The sequence below is a fragment of the Delphinus delphis genome, chromosome 11, assembly GCF_949987515.2.
Source record: "Delphinus delphis chromosome 11, mDelDel1.2, whole genome shotgun sequence".
Classification (NCBI taxonomy): domain Eukaryota; kingdom Metazoa; phylum Chordata; class Mammalia; order Artiodactyla; family Delphinidae; genus Delphinus; species Delphinus delphis.
The window spans coordinates 102,231,291-102,251,306 of NC_082693.1; the positions used below are offsets into that span (position 1 = coordinate 102,231,291).

A 20,016-nucleotide genomic window follows, 5' to 3' on the forward strand; every position below is an offset into this window, starting at 1 on the left:
CTAGAGCACAGGCTCAGTAGTTGTGGCACATGGGCTTAGTTGCTCCGTGGCATGCGGGATCTTCCCGGGCCAGGGATGGAATCTGTGTCCCCTGCACTGGCAGGGGGATTCTTAACCACTGCGCCACCAGGGAAGTCCCACTATGTGATCTTGTAATTCCACTCCTAGATCACTGTGCTATGCCCTCCTCCCACACCCCCCAATTTAAATGTTGAAGCCCTTACCCTCATGTCATTGTATTTGGAGACATGGTCTTCAGGAAGTAATTAAGGTTAAATGAGGTCATACGCGTGGGGCCCTAATTAGGATGTCATTATGGGGGTCACAGGATATAGTCTTTTTAAAAAAACTATTTTTTGGCTGCGTTGAGTCTTTGTTGCTGCGCGTGGGCTTTCTCTAGGTGTGGCGAGCGGGGGCTACTCTTCGTTGCGGTGCGTGGGTTTCTCACTGCGTTGGCTTCTTGTTGCGGGGCACAGGCTCTAGAGCACAGGCTCAGTAGTTGTGGAGCACGGGCTTAGTTGCTCCGTGGCACGTGGGATCTTCCTGGGCCCGGGCTCAAACCTGGGCCCCGGCACTGGCAAGGCAAGCGGATTCTTAACCACTGCGCCACCAGGTAAGTCCCAGGACATAGTCTCTTAAGAGGAATCTACCTGAACACAAAGAGGTCATGTGGGCACACAGTGAGATGGCAGCTGCCTACAAGCCAAGAGAAGAGGCTTCAGGATGAAACCTACCTTGCCAGCACCTTGACCTTAGACTTCCCGGCCTCCGGAACTGTGAGAAATAAATATCTGTTGTAAGCCACCCAGTCAGTGGTATTTTGTTACAGCAGCCCGAGCAGACTCTGACACCCAGAAGAATTGAAAACTGCTCGTATAAGCACATGTATAAGCATGTTCATAGCAGCACTATTCGCAATAGCTGAAAGATGGATCCAAACATCCATCAACGGATGAACGGATAGACAACTTGAGTTATTTAATACAATGGAACATTAGCCATAGAGAGGAATGAAGTACATGATATATGCGTGAATCTTGAAAACATGCTGAGTGAAAGACACAAAAGGTCACGTATCGTTTTATTTCATTTATATGAAATATCCAGAGTAGATAAATCCATAGAGACAGAAAGAACGTGGATCAGTGTTTCAAAGGGGCTGAGGGGAGGGAGTGTTGGAGAAACTACTAACGAGTAAGGGGTTTTACTTCAGAGTGATGGAGATGTTTTAGAACTAGATAGAGGTGACAGCTGCACGACACTGTAACTGTACTAAATGGCACTGCATTGTGTACTTTAATTTTATGTTATGTAATTTCACCTCAATGAATTATTTAAAAAAGACTCAGGGGTGGTGTTCCTGTATGTCAGGGTGACATACTGCTTTAAGAAGCAGGTGGATTTGAGCAATGTATGGGCAGGTGGCCATGGATATTGCTGGCACCCTGCCTGAGCACTTATCCCCTACCTACTTTGAGTGTTGAAACTCACAGCTGCCCTTTCCCCAGGGAACTGTCCTTGCTAAAACAGGAGCCCTTTTGCCCTGGACACTACAAGTCACCCCTTCCACCTCCTCCTCACACACTTGGCCAACCGGCACAAAAAGGGCCCTGGTCTCAAAGTGGGACCATCCTTGTGGGGCAGTTTGTCCTCCAGAGCTTCCCTAGGAAGGGGGAGACTGAAGCTGGTCCCCAGCAGAGACAGAAAACTGCCACAATGAGTCATCTGAACAAGAGTTGCCTTCTCAGGCTTTGCTTCCAGGGAACCTGATGCAAAATGGTTACGTAAAGCCAATACTGATGGTGAATTATACGGTTTTTGAATTATATCTCAGTGAAGCCATTATATTTAAAAAACACTTATTAATCATTTATAATAACTAAAGGGTTGTTTCTGTTGTTTGTTGTTTTTAAAAGTACATCTCACCAGGGTAACGCATTCCTGAAATTTCCTGGTCGGGTTAAATCTGTGAAGTTGAAATTGTAAGCGTCAGTAATCTAAAGGGTAAAAATGCTTGTTCTTGACTCCCAAACAAACACCCATTCTTTTAAAAACACTGAATTCCACGGAAATGGTCTCTGTGACAATCAATCTAGAGATAACACGACAGGTCACGGCAGTCTCCCCTTACTAACGTGGCTGATGATCCGCTCGTTCTCTTGTGACTCTTTGCTCAGAGAAATCCATGCCCACAAAGCATGCACATCTATTCAACGTAAATAAAAATAAATTTTAAAAATGGAAATGACGTACAAGATGATCATAAAAGCATCCTAGTGAACCACAAGTCCTGGAGATGAATGGAAAAGGCAGCATGAGAGTTCTCAGCAGCCCTTGCCACCCAAGGAGGTACAATGTCCACACTAGTCCTCAAGAAAAATGAAGGAAATCCTCCCTTGTTGAAATAGGGGTTTTAAAGGAAGCTTTCCGAAAGCCAATTTTTTACAATGCAAACAGGTGTGCCTTGTGGTGTGGCTGTATTGACCCTCGATGTTTACAACTACGATGTTTGTGTATTACTAAGTATGGCCAGAGCAGTCGCCTGCTTTCACGTGATGTTAACAACAAACTTGGGCCTGTGATCTTGGCCTCACTGTTCATCAATGTACTGGCTGTACCTAGCAGAACTCTGGAAAAACTTACGGAATGAACAGCTCTCTGTTCAAAACCATTTTCTTAAAATGGTTGGTTTCGTTGGGAGACTAGAGGAAAAAGGACAGTCAGGAATTAGAAATCATTCCCTTGGTAGAAATCATTCCCTTGGTAGAAATGCAACGAATAGGCCCTGAGGTCAGTTCTGGGAGGGGGAAAAAAAACACCTAAATTTCCTTTTATTTAAGAGACACACACAGAATGTTGCCCGATTTTCTTCACCGTCCCACATAACCTGGAGTGTCCATCCTTAATTCTGCCCCAGGGTCTGGTGCGGACCCCTTCCCTGCCCGACTACAGGGGAGGGAACAACTGTGACGGGTCAGGTCTCACGGGCCACGGCAGTGGGGGAGCAAATGGGATGGTTGGGTCTGTAGGAGGCATAGCAGGGGATGGCCTGGAAGAACGTCTCACGTGAGAGCTGAAGGACTGCAGAAGGGAGGGGTATTCTGAACTCCCCCCCTCCCCAAGTCGGCCGTGGAGAGAGGCCTCCTTCTGTGGCTCAGGAGGGAGATGGGCTCTCGACGTGGCCACGCGGCTCTTTGCCCAGCATATCCTCCTCCTTCTGCTCCAAGCTGATGCTCTGTGAACAAGGTTGCAGGTGAGGCCTGGCCTTGCATTTGACCAACTGTAGCTCTGACACCTCTAGGGGCAGTGCCCTCGACGAGCACGTGTGGCCTGCAAAGTCGGTCTGTTGGGTTATGCTCTGCACCCCTATGAAGGGAAGCCGCTTCCTCTACGCCACCTGACATCCGGGCCTGACCTACCTCAAGCTCCTGCAAAACCTCATCCATGAAGTCCCGGGAGTTCTGTTTGTAGGACACAGCTAATCGAATTGCATCGCTGAAGAGCTGGAGGTAAGGTGAAGGTGGTGGGGAGGGAAACAAGGCCGTGGGGCCAGTGGCCTGGACTCTGCCTGCCCTGTACCCACTGGCCCCGCTCCCATCATATGTCCCCACAGTACTCCACCCTAAAATCAGCACGGTCACTCCTCAATTCACCTTTTCCCTGTCACCCTGACCCCATGCATGGTCAATGCACCTTTTCTTCACCAAGCCCAACCCACCACCGCCCCTACTGTCAATGCTCACACGACCCCTTCCTGTCACCACATGCTCAGCACAGCCCCCAAAACAGTGCCCGTCCTCTCCACCAGCCCTGCAGCCAGCCCTTCTCTCCAGCGCTTCCCTGGTAACTTCAGCACCAGGCCGTCCCCGGCCTTACGAGACTGTCTCTGCAGTCTCCCATTACCTTCACAACGTTGGTACCATCAGCAGCTGAGACAAAGTACAGGGGCAGGGAGAACTTCCTGGCAAAACTGAAGCTTTTTTGGGTCATCTTTATGTCTGCTGTAGAGAGAAGGTAGGACATGGGCCTGTCTACAAAGGCAAAGGGAGAGAATTTTGCAGGGTGGGTCACTGGAGGTCCCCATTCTAGGAAGAGGGATGAGCAGGGACAACCAGGGGACGCGTCTTAGAAAGAGTTCATTTCACTGGGATCTGTGTCTCGAGAAGGCAGGTTGCCTCACTTGGATCCTTACTGGGAGGGCAGTGATGGCAAGAAACCAAGGGCTGTGTGTCGGGAAAAAGAATGGACCATTGACGGTTCGCTGGCCCAGGAAAGGAAGAGGAAACGTGTGATGGTGGGTCCCCCATGAATTGCTGGCACCCAGATGTAAGGTGGCCTCACCATCGATTTTATTGGCCACCACAATGCATGGAATCTCTGGCCTGAACTCCCGAAGCTCTGCATACCAGGTGCTCAGGTTCTTGTAGGTGATTTTCCTCTGCACATCAAATACCTGCAATTAGCAGAGGAAAGAAGACAGCCCAAGTGCATCAGTGTCTCTGCATGCCACCCCCAGGTGACACACACACAAGCAGGCAAACACGGGCTTGGCAACTCGGACCACGCACCACTCTGAGCGGCCTCCCCTCTAACCACAAGGGCTATGCCTTGCCCACCCTTCTCACCCTCTAGAACCTTCATCCGGTCACCTTATTTACCTATTTTAACCGGATTTTATCATTTTACTTATTGATAAGTCCGTTACAAATGGTAAGCTTTTTGTTTTTTTCGTAGTCTAACTACTGCTTAAACTTTGTTTAAAAACTCCCTTATAATGGGACTTCCCTGCTGGTCCAGTGGTTAAGACTCCACACTTCCAATGCAGGGAGCGTGGGCTCCATCCCTGGTTGGGGAACCAAGATCCCACATGCCACGCGTGGTGTGGCCAAAAAAACCCAAAACACCTCCTCTATGATAATCTTAAATGTTTCTAGAATTTCCTTTCAGTTATTTTGATTTACTTTTAATTATAGACTTTTAATTTTGTATTTTAGACTTTGTAGAAGTACTTTTGTCTTTTATTCTTCTGTAGCTTATCATAATTTTACTAACTTTCTATAATTTATAGTTTTCACCTATTGAAAAGTGCCCGCAAGAAGCATGAGCACTGTGACTGGCTCTAGGGCGGGGAGGACAGAAGCCCTAAGATGCTTCACGTTGCTGCTACAGGGATCCTTCAAGCCCCTCGCAGGAGCTTCTCAAAGGCCAGCTTTCTGTTGCCCAGACACCCTCCAGAAGAGACTCCCATGTCCAAACTGCCCCAGCACAGCAGTGGATTGAGATGCACAACCCTGTAACCTGCTGGAATGGCAGATCTTGCTTCTAAGCAACCCAGCCCTTCATGGGAGTAACCACGTCCAGGGCCAGGGATTCCCCCTGCACGGCAGCGGGCTCTGGTCAGCAGCTGTCACACCTGAGGCAGCAGGAGGTCCACCTGAGAGGCTCTTCTAATGGCACTCTCCAGGCCCAATTTCAATAAATGACTACTTTGTCTTGAATTCCCAATAAAGACTTCTTTTAAAATACGCTTGTAATGAAACTTCCGGAATCTGCTTCACACCTCCCATGGCTGCCTGCCATGGTGACTGTCAGTCACACTTTGTCCAGGCCTGGTTTCCTGAGCTTCCTTTCCTTGTTTTGAGAGCTGAGGAGCATACCCTTTGGGCTTTCAAGGTGGAGGGTGGAACCCCAGCTCCCTCTGGGACTATCAGGTCCCCGTGTGGTCACGAGAGGCTGAGCGCTTTCTACCGGCAAGGCCCCCTACCGCAGGCCGGGGCTGGTGGTAGGCACCTGCACATACAGGTATGCAGGGAGGCTGGCAGGACGAACACCCCAGGTCTCAGAAGAGGGCCCAAAAGGAGCTAGTGGAGATGTGTCAGAGGCAAGAGGTCACGACTGCTGCCACTAGTCTGCCCCCATTTGCCTTACCCTGTTACCCTCTTTTGTTTTGTCCCATTATAGGTACTAGCATTAAAGTTTGGAAAATTTCAAGAGATCTTGTGCTTAAGGGACAGAAGAGCCTGAGAAAGGAGCCAGTGAGTTTGTGGGCAGGAGGTCCTAAAGGACACAGGCTTACAGTTCCTCTCTCTATTCGTGGCCCTTGCCATAGCTGAGTGTCAGGCTCTCCTGCGGCACCTGTCACCCACTGGCTACTGGGCTGGACCTCTGAGGGCTGTGCTCTAGACAGCAAAGTGAGAGGCTGAGACGGAGGAGGGGGCCATTTTGGAGGGGAAAGCTCCCTGGGAACCAGAGCCTGCTCAGCCCCAGCATCTGCCCCTAGAGAGCAGCGGATGAGGGAGGCCTCCATTAGGGAGGGACTGTGTTGGACTCTTAGATGCTCTGCCTGATGATGAGGCCCTGAACTTGCTCCTCCCGCTGGAATGGTGGCTCCACACATCCCCCCACCCCCGGAAGAGAAGCTGGCTCTGGCGTGTTCTCACTCCGAACCTCTGGGAAGCACGTGCACTCTGAAGCCTGCGCTAATCCTTCCCTCCAGCACCCAGCCCTGGTGAGGAGGGCTCAGTCCTGCTGGGCCCTTCATCCCTTCACCCCTCAGGCCAGACTTGCCCAGAGCCTTTGCCCTCCAGTTGGTTTCATACCATGATGCAGGCGTGGGCCTTGTGGTAGTAGGAGGCGTGCATGCTCTGGAACCGCTCTTGGCCTGCTGTGTCCCAAAAGTCTGCAATGTGAACACAGCTCTGACTGCCTGATGGGGGATGAAGGGCAGAGAGCCCCAGACGCTGAGCATCTCTGTGCGGTGTCTGTGTTCGGAAACAAAGGCACCCGTGGGAGGATGGGGAGCAACGGAGACCACACAGCTCGCGGGTGTGTTGTCAGGATGTAACGCACCTGGGCGTGCGTGGGGGCGGGTGAGAGGGAGACCCAGGGCCAGGAGGAAGGAGAGTACAGACAGGGAGCCCCAAGAGGGAGAGGGTCAGTGACCTCCTTCCCCCACCTATAAGATGCAGGACGCTCCAAGGTCACAACTAGGCCCAATTCCCATGTGTGCTGATCACAGAGGGTGGACACAGTCAGGCCGGACGTGTGGCCTGGCCAAGGGGAAGGTTGTGACCACATTTAAAGCCAAACCCTTTGTGGCAGATGACACTCAGACCAACCCTGTTGTTTCTTTACACTGGCTGAAGAGCACCGGAACAGAACCCTGCGTGCTTCCTCCCACCCTCCCTGGCTTCCGGGCTCTCTGGGTTGTACCTATCACCCTTCATCCATGCCTGGGGTCTCATTTCCCCCTGCTTGACTCTCTCCCCCACTACTTCTCCCTCCTGAGAGGTGGTGTGGCTCGGCACTGTGCTGCTCACCCACAAGGACGGTCTTGCCGTCCACCGTGGCCGTGTGCTTGTACAGGGTCAGGGCGTGTGTGGACAGCTGCCGGGGCTGACTGCACTTAGGTTAAGGGGCAAAGATGAATGAAAAGAGACGTAAGCAAGGTGCTGGGGGGGCGGCTGCTGGGGGGATGGAATGGGCTCTCTCTCTCCTTCTTTAAGAAGTTATTTAGATTTTAAATTGAATGAGTGTTGCAGACAGAGGATCAACTTCAAATATCACAGGCACAAGCTCCATGGAAAGGTGAGGGGTGGGAGAGGTTGGGATTATGTCCTGGCCACCTAAGTCCAAGGGAAAACATGGAATGGAATTTTACAGAGCAGCTGTCTGAAACAGCATCACGTAGTTGGCCAATGAGACTGCGGGGATGCCCCAGCTCCCCATGGATGGGGCTCTTGCAGGCCAGAGAGGAAACCCAGCCATAAGAAGCAACATGACAGTTCCAGGGAAAAAAAGTCTTCATAAGCCAGACAGCTGACAAACTGTTTATGAACTGTAGTTTGCTTTTTGCAACCCTATCAAAAAGCTTGGGGAATAACATTTCCTGAAGCTGCAAGATGCTGTGTGGTTTAACCATCGGAGCTGGGATGATGCAGGTGGGTGGGTGCAAAGGAGAACTTGGTAGAAGGTGAAGTAAGATACACTTAGAGTCTACCACGGCGGGGCTGGGGCCCCGGGCAGGGAGCAGGGGGCTCTGGGGTTCTTCTCACCCCCAGTTCTCAACGGACTCACTTGGGAAGCTTTTAAAAACCATCCCAATTGTCTCATTCCAAACCTGCACAATGCAACGATTCACGGAAGGAGGGTGGGGCTGGCGCTTCCTATTTTACAAAGTTGACTCATACCAGAGAATGTTTAAACATTAGAGAGCCCAAGCTCTGAGGTCAGAGATGTTAAGTGACTTGCCCAGCGCCAGAGCTACTAAGAAGGAAGAGGCGGGGTTTGAGTCCAGGCATTTGACGAGGTACTTACTGTTAGCCATTCCACTGCTTTCCTAATAGAAAGCAGATCCAGATGTGAGTAAGCTTGAAAATATGCAGCACCAACTACATGTGATGCCACGTGGGTCAGCTGGTGAGAAGCCAGCATGAAATGAAACCTGCGAACTTACTCACTTATCCCTCCTCCCTGGACCGCTGGAGCAAAGGGGTGGGCAGTGGGGCTGAGCTGGCCTGAGGGTGGAAAGGGCCACAGGAACAAGGAGCATTTCAAAACTTGAAGGATACAATCCATCCATGAGAAATCTCTCCATAAGTCTGTAAGGAGAATGTGCAAGTGGTCAGGTGCATCCCTCAACGCTCCTGCCTGCCCCTGTTGCACCACCCAAGGGTTGAAAACTTGGAAGCCAGCTGTGGCTTCCCCCCTCCCACTCCTTCCACAGCTACACAGTTTCCTTTCAAGGACAATGCCCAGGAACCACCCACCCACCCTCTTTCTGACTCCCCTTAAGTTCCTGACACCCTTCGGCTATAACGCTGACCCAGCACCCACAGATGCTTTCCCTGTGGGCAGGGACCCCAGTTTCCTCCTTTTAGGGAATAAACAAACTGTGGTACATCTATAATATGGACTACTACTCAGCAATAGCAAGGAAAAGATTACTGATATACCCAACAATTTGAACAAATCTTAAGGGTATTATGCTGAGTGAAAAAGGTCACACGTTGTATAATGCCTTTTATACAATGTTGCCAAGATGACACAATTATAGAGATGGAGAATATTAGTGGCTACAGGGGTTAATAGGGGTGGTAGGAGGTGAAGTGGGGTGGGTGTGACTATAAATGGACAGCAGGACCGAGGCCTCTGCAGTGATGGAATAGTTTTGGATCTTGAGTCCAGTGATGCTTACACAAATCTACCCATGTGACAAAATGACACAGAATTATACATATGCATTGAACTAACGCCAGTTTCCTGATTTGATCTTGTACTACAGTTATGTAAGATATAACCACTGGGGAAACTGGGTGAAGGGTACACAGGCCCTCTCTGTATTCTCTTTGCAACATCCTGTAAATCTGTTATTTCAAAATGAAAAGTTAAGAAATAAACAAAACAAAACAAAACACAGACTGGGAGAAGCTACGTGCAATGCCAATCACTGACAAAGAATTAATATACAGAGATTATGAACAGCTCTGATACGTGAATAAGAGAACACACACACAACCTGGGTCCTAAGAATATGAACAGGCAATTCAGAAGAATGGCTAAAAAACATATGAAAAGATGCTCAATCTTGAATGATTTTAATGTAAATTAATGATTTTCATGCAAATTAAAATAAAATGAAATAGCACACACATCCTTCAGATTAGCAAAGTTGAAAAAGTCGTATGATACCAAATGTTGCACATTTTGTGGAAACTCTTGTACTGTGCTGGTAGGAGTGCGAACTTAATATACTACTACTTTGGAGAGCAACTGGGATAAGTCAAAGTTTGAGCTAATCCTAAAACTGGGCAATTTCACCCCAAGTCTAATAGACTGTGTGCCCAAGATGATAGGCATAAAAATATTCACTGCAATATTGTGTCTAATACCATAAAAATTGTAATTTCATAACTGTTCTTCAGCAGAAGAATGGACAAACATATTTTAGTACAAAAAAATTTAAAATAATTACTGAGTGCTTGCCATTTGCCAGATACTATGCTAGGTGCCATGATATAACATTTAACAAAACAGAGGAAAATTCCTGTCTTCATGGAGCTTACAGTCTAGTGGGTGAAGACAGGCAGTAAACACACACTTAAAATATATATAGCCACGTGTATGGTCACTGGATTTAGAACAAAAGCATTACTGCAAGTCAACAGGGTAAAGGATTGTTTTATCAAGGAATGGTGTGGAAACAAATGGATATCTATGTAGGAAAAAAATGAACATTACTTGAGGACATTACTTAAAATGGTGGATGGAGTATGAAGTTCTATGGGTCACTCCCTCAACTGAAACAACCAATAACTGGAAAAAATGATCAGAATCAACTATTTCAGAACTCTGGAACCTGACTGGACACAATGACCAGTAGAGTGCTGGATAAAAGGAGAGTGCTGGTCTTGTGCAAAAGAACAACACGCACAAACCAGCAATGGTCACCCACTCCTCAGGCCCACTGCAGCTAGGCAGTGACCCGTGTTCCAAATGTCTGGCTCCAGTAGAGATACTTTCCTCAAGAAGTTTGGCCGAGGAGCCGGATCTCAGCTCTCTTAGGCTTCAGAGTCTTCCCCTGCTGGCATCTATTGGAAATTTAAAGGGATAGGAATACCTCTTTGTTTCTTTCCCCTTTTGGAGTCAAATATTTAAGGAAATCTTTATCAGGTCACTGTATGATCACAGATAATGGAATAGAAATATCAGTGACCACACACAAGAAGGAATATACACTTTGCAAAAATAGTATATGGGAAAGTTACAAGTGGATACTCCAGCTCTAAACAAGCAGAAATCAGCTATACCCGAGGAGTGGAATATCTGAGTTCCAAAGTCACCACATCAAAATACTCAGAATGTCTAATTAACAACCAGAAAATTACAAAGCCTACAACGAAACAGGAAGGTATAGCCTATTCTCATGATAAAAAGAATTTAACAGAAACAATACCTGAAGAAATCCAGACCCTGGAATTACCAGTCAAAGAAGTTAAATCAATTATCTTAAATATGCTCAAAAAACTAAAGAAAACCATGGACAAAGAACCAAAGGAAATTAGAAAGCAACATATAAACAGAATGAGAGTATTAATAAAGAGATAGAAATTATGAAAAGAAACCAAATGGATATTCTGGAGCTGAGAAGTACAATAATTTAAATGAAAAACTCCCTAGACAGTTTCAACAGCATATTTGAGAAGGCAGAAGAAAGGATCAGCAACTGGAATTATCCAGTCTAAGAAGCAGAAAGAAAAATGAGTAAAAATGACCAGTGCCTAAGGAGCCTATCAGACAACATAAATCATCCTAACACATGCATCATCAATAGAAGAGGGGTGGGGGCAGAGAGACTAGTTGAAGAAATAATGGCTAAAAACTTCCCAAACCTGATGCAAGACATGAATGTACACACCCAGGAAGCTCAACAAACTCCAAACAGGATAAACTCACAGAGATCCACATTATAGGCAAAATGTCAAAACTCAAAGACAAAATCTTCAATAAGATAAACAGCTAACTTCTCATCAGACACCACTGAGATCAGAAGGCAGTGGAATGATATATTTAAAGTCCTGAAAAAAAAATTGTCAAAAAAGAATTCTATGTTCAGCAAACTATCCTTCAAGAATGAGGGAGAAATTAAGACATTCCCAGATAAACATAAGCTGATGTGACTTATTACCAGTATATCTGTCCTATAAGAAATGGTACAATAAGTCCTTTAGGTTGAAATGAAAGGACACTAGACAGTAACTTGAAGCTGTATGAAGAAATAAAGATCTTCAGTAAAGGTAGCTACACAGGTAAAGATAATAACCAGTATTCTTGGGCTTCCCTGGTGGCGCACTGGTTAAGAATCCACCTGCCAATGCAGGGGACATGGGTTCGAACCCTGGTCCAGGAAGATCCCACATGCTGCAGAGCAACTAAGCCTGTGTGCCACAACTACTGAGCCTGTGCTCTAGAGCCCAAGAGCCACAACTACTGAGCCTGTGTATCACAATTACTGAGGCCCACGCACCTAGAGCCCGTGCTCTGCAACAAGAGAAGCCACCGTGATGAGAAGCCCGTGCACCAAAACGAAGAGTAGCCCCCATTTGCAGAAATTAGAAGAAAGCCTGTGCGCAGCAACAAAGACCCAACGCAGCCAAAAAAAAAAAAAAAAAACCCCAAAACCAGTATTCTCATATTTTTGGTTTGTAACTCCTCTTTTTTCCCATGATTTAAAAGACAAATATCTAAAACTATAATTGTAAATCTATGTTAATGATCACAATGTATAAAGTTGTAATTTGTGACAAAACAATATCAAGGGGAGGGATAGAAATATATAGGAGCAGAGTGTTGGTATACTATTATAACTAAACTGGTATTCAAATAGGCTGCTATAAATTTTAGATATTAATTATAATCTTCAAGGCAACCATTAATAAACAACTAAAAAAATTATACAAGACAAGAAGGGACTCAAAATAGTACACTACAAAAAATTAAAAAAAAGAAAAAGTAATGGAGTACTTGAGGAAAAAAAACTGGAGACATAAAACAAATAGCTAAATGGCAGAAGTAAATCCTTCTTTATCAGTAATAGCTTTAATTATTGTTGTTGCAAATGAGAATAGATAAAACTCTCCAACTAAAAGTGAGAGATTGGGAGTGTATATTAAAAAAACATGATCCAGGCATGTCCTAACTGTAAGACACTTGCTTTAGATACAAGGTCACAAAGAAGTTGGAAAACAAAAGGATGATAAAGATATTGCATGCAAACAGTATTCAAGAGAGAAATGGGGTGACTATACTACAGTCAGACAAAATAAACTTTTAAGTGACAAATGTTACAAGAGACAAAGGAGGACATTATATATTGATAAAAAGTTCAATCTATCAAAAAGATATAAAAGTTATAAACATATATGCACCACACAACAGAGTCCCAAAATATATGAAGCTAACACTGACACAACTAAAAGGAGAAATAGAGAGTTGCACAATAATATATTGAGATTTCAATACCCCACTTCCAATAATGAGTAGAACAATGAAACAGAGGACTTGAACCACACTAACTAGGTCTAACCACCAATTAGACCTAACAGACATACACAGAATACTCCACCCAACAATAGTAGTATACATATTCTTCTCAAGTGAACATGAGTTAGGCCACAAAAAAAAGTCATAATAAAATTTAAAAGACTTAGATCATACAAAGTATCTTTTCAAATAAAATGGAATGAAACTAGAAATTAATAACAGAAGAAAAACAAGAAATTTCACAAAAAGGTGGAAATTAAATCAAATAGGGAAGATTTAGTCAAATTAAATCAATAACATAACTGTACATCTTTAGGTAGTAGACATGAAAGAGCAAACTAAACTCAAAGTTAGCAGAAGGAAGGAAATAATAAAGATTAGAGTGGAGATAAACAAAATACAGAATAGAAAGACAACAGACAAAAATCAGTGTAACCAGAAATTAGTTCTCTGAAAAGATCAACAAAATCAACAAACCTTAGCTAGACTAAGAAAAAAGAGAGGACACAAATGATCAAAATCAGAACTGAAACTGGGGACAGTAACATCAATTTTACAGAAACAAAAAGAATTACAAGAGAATACGAGGAACGAACAAGCTGGATAACTGAGATGAAGTGCACAAATTCCTAGAAACACACAAAGTACCAAACAGACTCAAGACGAAATAGAAAATCTGAGTAGACCTATACCAAGTAAGGAGATTATATCAGTATTCAAAAATCTCCCATAAGGAAAAGTCCGGGACTGGATGGCTTCACTGGTGAATTCTACCAACCATTTCATGAACAAACACCAATCCTTCTCAAACTCTTCCCAAAAATTGAGGAGGAGGGAACACTCCATAATTCTTTCTATGAGGCCAGTGGTACCCTGATTCCAAAGTCAGACAATGACACTACTAGAAAAGAAACCTACAGGCCAATACTCCTCATGAATTTAGTTGTAAAAATCCTCAAAAAAATCCACTGGCAAAGCAAATCATATTAAAAGGATTATACACCATCAAAAGGACCAAGGGAGATTTATTCTCAGAGTATAAGGATGGTTCAACTTAAAAAAATTAATCAAACATATCATATTAATAGAACAAAGGAAAAATCCTACATATTCATCTCAACAAATGCAGAAAAAGCATTTGACAAAAACCAACACCATCTCATGACAAAAACTAGGAATAGAAGGTAATTACCTCTAGGATAAAGGCCATATATGAAAACCCCACAGTTAATACTCAATTGCAAAAGACTGAAAGCTTTCCCTTATAATGAGAAACAAGAAGATGCCTACTTTTGCCACTTCTATTCAACACAGTACTGGCAGTTCTAGCCAGAGCACTGTGATGAGAAAACAGTTATTGTGAGTTGCTTCCTAGACATTTTACAGCATGACAATCCTGCTCACACCTAAAGTCTGGACATTTAGATGAGGACCTGAGTTTAGGATTCCCGCCACAAGTTCCTGCTTTGCTTTTCCCAGGGCACCTTTTAAAATAAACAGACTTGAGGCTGAGAAAAGTTAGTGACCTCTGCCCCAATCAGCAAAGCCCCTAGGGAATTACTGACAGCTACCTGGGTCTAAGGATATGTTAATAACAGATAAAAGTGGAAACCAAGGTGGAACTGGGGCACCTGGGTATAAGACTAAACTAGGCATCTGGTTAGGGGCAAGTTTACCCTCATCCTGCGAAGGCAGAAATGGATGTGTGCCCCACTGGTCCAAGACAGCTGAGAAACAGGCTCACACCCTGTGGAGACAAGCTGCCAGCACTGCAGAGCCTCCCTTCAGGGGAAGCTCCACGCCTGTGCACAGAGGCACTGAAGTCAGTTAAAAGAGTGTGTCAATCTTTACCCTGGGACTTCCCTGGTGGCGCAGCGGATGGGAATCTGTCTCCCAATGCAGGGGACACGGGTTCCATTCCTGGTCCAGGAAGATCCCACATGCCGCAGAGCAACTAAGCCCATGCGCCACAACTACTGAGCCTGTGCTCTACAGCCCACGAGCCACAACTACTGAGCCCGTGTGCCACAACTACTGAAGCCCGCGCGCCTAAAGCCCACGCTCCGCAACAAGAGAAGCCACCGCAGTGAGAAGCCCACTCACCTCAACAGAGTAGCCCCCGCTCACTGCAACTAGAGAAAGCCCGCTCGCAGCAACCAAGAGCCAACACAGCCCAAAATAAATAAAAATTAAATCTTTTAAGAAAAAAAAAATCTTTACGCTGATTATAGTCAGGCATCATTTCTATCCACTCTTCTCAACTCTGAGTTCTTTCAAGACAGTATCTTCACCACCTTTCTTCGACCTGTCGCTGGTTGTGCCAGTCACACTTCTCACACTTTCCTCTCCCCATTCCCACTGTCTGCATCTTGCAGTCTCTCAGCCCCATACCACACACAGGAATACCCCAGCTCTCACCTCACCAGGACTGCTTCAGTAGTCTCTAGGGTGACCGGTCCCATACTTTCTGCCAGGACTCATGGATAAAGCTCAATTTCCTCAGTCCTGTGACTTGCCCCTGGGGACGCCCTCCTCCCCAAACACACACAGCTGCTGATGTGACGCTCCCTTGTTCCCCCATGCAGACCTGGGCTCCAGCCAAGACTACTCTCTCACCACTCCCATAGAAGCCATGCTCCTCTATGCCTCTGGAGGATTTTTCTAACAACCTAGACCCACTCTGGGCCTGGCATTTCTTCCCTAATCTCCCAACATACTTGGACTTGCCCACAGCGCTGTCCCCCAGGCAGATGATTTTCACATTGTCATCGGCATCGTATTTCTCTTGGTCCAGCTCACAGGGTTTGGCTCTGTCCCCGGCCATTGGCTCCTGGCTGTAGAAAGGGGATCAGCTCAGGGGAGGGGGGTCTTGTCACCGTCTGGGAAGATCAAGAAGAGGCTGTTGTTAAAGAGATGAGAAGTCCCCTCCACCAAATCCACTTCCTCTTCCTGGACAGGGGAGACAATGAGCTGACAAGAGAGGGGCCCAAGGAAACACTTACATCCTTCTCTATTCACCACCCACCTGGCTAGCACTTGCTGAATCATGGGGCTGTAATCTTGTCCCCACCCAGATCTTCTGAGAGTGGTTTACCCTATGTCATCTCTTTACTTCAGCTATGCTCAGAACCACAGCTCCCACTCCCACCTGGAGAGACTATTCTAAAGCCATGTTGAAGCTTTGCAAGTTTTACCTACAAGCGTTTTCTCACTTGTAAAGCAGGGACAAAACTCAGTGCCCACATCACATGATTGAGTTGAGACACTGTCTGACAAAGAGGGCTCTGTAAGCCTGAATTCTCATCACTGAATGACAGATCACACAGCCAAAGAACCCTAACCTGTATTCCTGATCCTCTACCTCATGCTTCTCACTTCCACTTCATTTTCCATCATACTGCCATCAGTAGCTGCCTTCTCCTCTCTCAACTAGGCATTCCCCAGACCCTCTTCTCTAGGGTTATTCCAGCCTCTACTGGTTTTAGGTATCTCCTACATGCTGATGATGCCAGATCTGTATCTCCACAGAGATCGCTTCCCTCAGTGCCAGACTCAGGTGTGCAACTGCCTACCAGATTCTGAACAGCGAACTATTCCACACAGGCAAAAATAACCTGTGAAACCTAAGCCCTGCCCACCCCGAAGTCGCTCCTCACGTTCCCTGTCTGCACAATACATCACCAGCCACCCGACGCCAACATCGAGGCGTAACAACCTCTAGCTCTATTCCACTACCCTCATGTCCTTAAGCCCAAATATAACTTCACGAACATTACTGGGAATGTGCCGCAGTCCACACTCCGAGTTAACTCGGCACAAAAATGATGCAACGACAACGCAGCATCAGTGCTCGCACTTACTGAGGGTTCATCACGGGTACATCTTGCACCCGGATAGGAGACACGATGGCAGTCTACTGTGGCAAGAGCTATGACAGACGTGCACACAAGGGTGGAAAATACCGACAGGACCCCTGAGTTTCCCTAACTGCAATGCTACTGTTTCTGCTCAGGTAGGGACTCAGCCTTCTTTACCGAGGTACCCTCAGCCTCAAAAGCAGTGACTGGGAAGTGGCAGATGCCTGATAAGCATAATGAGGGGCTGTCCCTTCTACCTCCACCCTGAAGCTGGAGCGACCTGTTCGGAAGCCAAACGCGGCCAAACCCGTTCTCAAAGACCTTCAATGGGTGTCGATGTCCTCGCCACCCAGTGGATAAGTTCTCTTTCACTCAAGTAGTTTTCGGGCACCAAACAGGTCTGAGAACCACTTTACCCCCGCAGCCAGGCTGGGCTGCCTTCGCCCCCCCTCCCCCTACCGTTGCCAGAACCCACTGTCCCGTTCTTCCCCGCACTGGCCAAGGGCCCGAGGACGGCCTTGGAGGGGCGGTTCCCACATGCGAGGCCGCCACCCGCGCGACTTCGTCTTCTCGGCCGTTCCCGGGCGAGGGCTGGAGACCAGGAGCGCCGCAGGTCGGTCCGCCCACGGCCAGCCGCCCTCAGGGCCCCGAGTCCCCCTCGGATCCCGCCCCGTCCCGGACCCTGCCCTGTCTCGGACCCCGCGAGTCAGCCCGGGTCCCAACCGCGGTTCACTCAGCTTCCAGCGCTGCCCGCGTCCTCGCAGATGCTACGCAACCGCGCAAGGACCCTAGGAGGGCTGCCCGGCCAAAGGCCTGAAGGACCTCGCCGGGGGCTGGCTGGCTAGTCCAGTGCCGGGCGAGAGTACTGCCGGTCAATGAGTACCCGGACCGGGCCGGCCTGGGGCTTCCAATAGCCGGAGTCTGGGGTGGGCTTTGGCCCCGGGGCTGAGCCAGGGTTCAAGCGGCTGTAGGCCTTGGGGAGTGACTGGGCGGCCGCGGGGGGAACGACTGGGGAAGCGTTCCTGAGGCGTGGGGGCGGGGCCTGTGGCGTGTGGGGCGGGGTGCAGGCACGGGGGCAGGGTGCTCAGGTGCGGTGGGTGGACCATAGGTGTGGGGCCGGAGTCTTGTGTGGGCGTTGGTGCCCGAGTGCGGGGCTTCTTTGGGGGTGATGGAAGGGGCGCAGACCAGCGCTGGGGAAAGTGGGGGGGGGGTGGGGCCTCATGTGTGGGAGGCAGAAGACTAGGTGATTTCTAAAGTTTGTAATTCTCTCTTGGGGCGATTCTGAGCATATTTTTCTTTCTTTTTTTAAAAAAAAAGTTTATTTATTTTTGGTCTTTGTTGCTGCGCGCGGGCTTTCTCTAGTTGCAGCGAGAGGGGGCTACTCTTCGTTGCGGTGCGCGGGCTTCTCATTGCAGTGGCTTCTCGTTGCGGAGCACGGGCTCTAGGCACACGGGCTTGAGTAGTTGTGGCACGAGGGCTCAGTAGCTGTGGCTCGCGGGTTCTAGAGCGCAGGCTCAGTAGTTGTGGCGCACGGGCTTAGTTGCTCTGCGGCATGTGGGATCTTCCCGGACCAGGGATGGAAACTGTATCCCCTGCATTGGCAGGCGGACTCTTAACCACTGCGCCACCAGGGAAGTCCCATGAGCATATTTTTCTACTCCATTGTTGTTAACCGAGAATTGCGACAGCCACGACTGAGCCAGGTTTATCAGGGAACCTAGTTCTCCCTCCACACAGCTCGGCAGTGAGATGCCGGCTCAGGGGCATTCATTGATTTATTCAAGAAGTACCTGTTGAGGGCAGCTGTGGGCTAAGACAGGCATTCCTTGTGGGGACTGAGGGTACAGCGGAGAGCAACAGAGCTGCCATCTTGGCGCTGACCTTCCAGTGGGGCAGACGTGTAAATCAACTAGCTGTTGTAATAAAATTACAGACAAAGCCTCTGAAGAAAGTGCGCAGGACGCCGAGAGAAAGCAACAGGGGAAGTGAGCTGGGCTTCAGCGGGTAATTAGGTGCTAACCTAGGGAAAGTCCCCACTCAAAGGCTGTCTGGCAAAAGAGCCTTTTGGAACGGAATTAGAGTAGTCATTGTATGATTTGTATTCTTTTAAATTTGTTAAGTTGTGTTTCATGGCCCAGAATGTGGTCTATTTTGGTATATGTTCCATGTGAGCTTGAGAAGAATGTGTATTCTGCTGTTGTGGGATGAAGTAGTGTATAGATGTCCATTATATCCAGTTGATTGAAGGTGCTATTGAGTTCAGCTACGTCCTCACTGATTTTCTGCCTGCTGGCTGTGTCCATTTCTGAGAGAGGGGTGTTGAAGTCTCAAAATAATACTGGAATCATCTGTTTCTCATTGCTGTTCTTCTTTTTGCCTCAAGTAGTTTGACACCCTGTTGTTTGGTACATACATTAAGGATTGCATGTCTTCTTGAAATATTGACCCCTTTATCATTATGTAATACCTCTCTTTATCTCTGATAACTTTCCTTGGTCTGAAGTCCTCTCTATCTGAAATTAAGATAGCTACTCCTGATTTCTTTTAATTGGTGTTAGTATGATATATCTTTCTCCGTGCATTTACTTTAGACAGCAGATAGCTGGGTCTTGTTGTTTGATTCACTCTGACAATCTGTCTTGTAATTGGTATATTTAGACAATTGATATTCAAAGTGATTATTGATATTGTTTGATTAATATCTATCTATTTGTTCCTAGTTTCTATTTGTTGCCCTTGTTCTTTTTTTCCTATTTTGTCTTTCCTACTTTTTTTTTTTTTTTTGCCTTTTGGGGTTTTAATTGAGCATTTTAATTTTATATGATTCCATTTCCTCCCCTCTCCGGTCATATCAATCATGCTTATTTTGTTTTTACATTTTTGATGGTTGCCCTAGAGTTTGAAATGTACATTTATAAAATATTCAAGTCCGGTTAATAACACTATACCACTTCACAGGTAGTGCAGGTGCCTTATAATAATGAAATACTCCTATTCTTTCCACCTGTCCTTTATCTCACTTATATATAAGCACACATAACTGAATGCATTGTTGACATTATTATTTTGAATAAACTGTTATCTATTAGAGCAACTGAGAAAAAGAAAAATTAAATGA

At 46.8% G+C, this 20,016-nt stretch overlaps 1 protein-coding gene across 2 annotated transcripts; it reads right to left on the reverse strand.

Annotated features, from left to right (window-relative positions):
* Positions 1–1,058: 1,058 nt before the first annotated feature.
* Positions 1,059–17,669, reverse strand: RABL2B (RAB, member of RAS oncogene family like 2B). 2 transcript variants are annotated; one of them, XM_060025918.1, is made up of 9 exons: positions 17,597–17,669; positions 15,759–15,920; positions 8,571–8,600; positions 7,320–7,399; positions 6,600–6,679; positions 4,342–4,453; positions 3,904–4,001; positions 3,420–3,503; positions 1,059–3,235 (listed from the first exon to the last, which is right to left on the reverse strand). In XM_060025918.1, the coding sequence occupies exons 2-9, from the start codon at positions 15,863–15,865 to the stop codon at positions 3,155–3,157; spliced, it is 672 nt and encodes a 223-aa protein (XP_059881901.1). In that variant the 5' UTR covers positions 15,866–15,920; positions 17,597–17,669; the 3' UTR covers positions 1,059–3,154. The 2 variants fall into 2 exon arrangements, with proteins under 2 accessions (XP_059881901.1, XP_059881900.1); XM_060025917.1 differs by lacking the exon at positions 17,597–17,669 and adding an exon at positions 17,220–17,283.
* Between the last annotated feature and the right edge of the window lie 2,347 nt (positions 17,670–20,016).

Coding starts and splice junctions, on each gene's coding strand:
- RABL2B (XM_060025918.1), bottom strand. CDS start 15,865: ATGGCCGGGGACAGAGCCAAACCCTGTGAGCTGGACCAAGAGAAATAC. Junction 6,680..7,319: donor CGGCAAGACCGTCCTTGTGG/GTGAGCAGCACA, acceptor TTCACATTGCAG/ACTTTTGGGACACAGCAGGC. Junction 4,002..4,341: donor GGTGGCCAATAAAATCGATG/GTGAGGCCACCT, acceptor TTCTCTCTACAG/CAGACATAAAGATGACCCAA.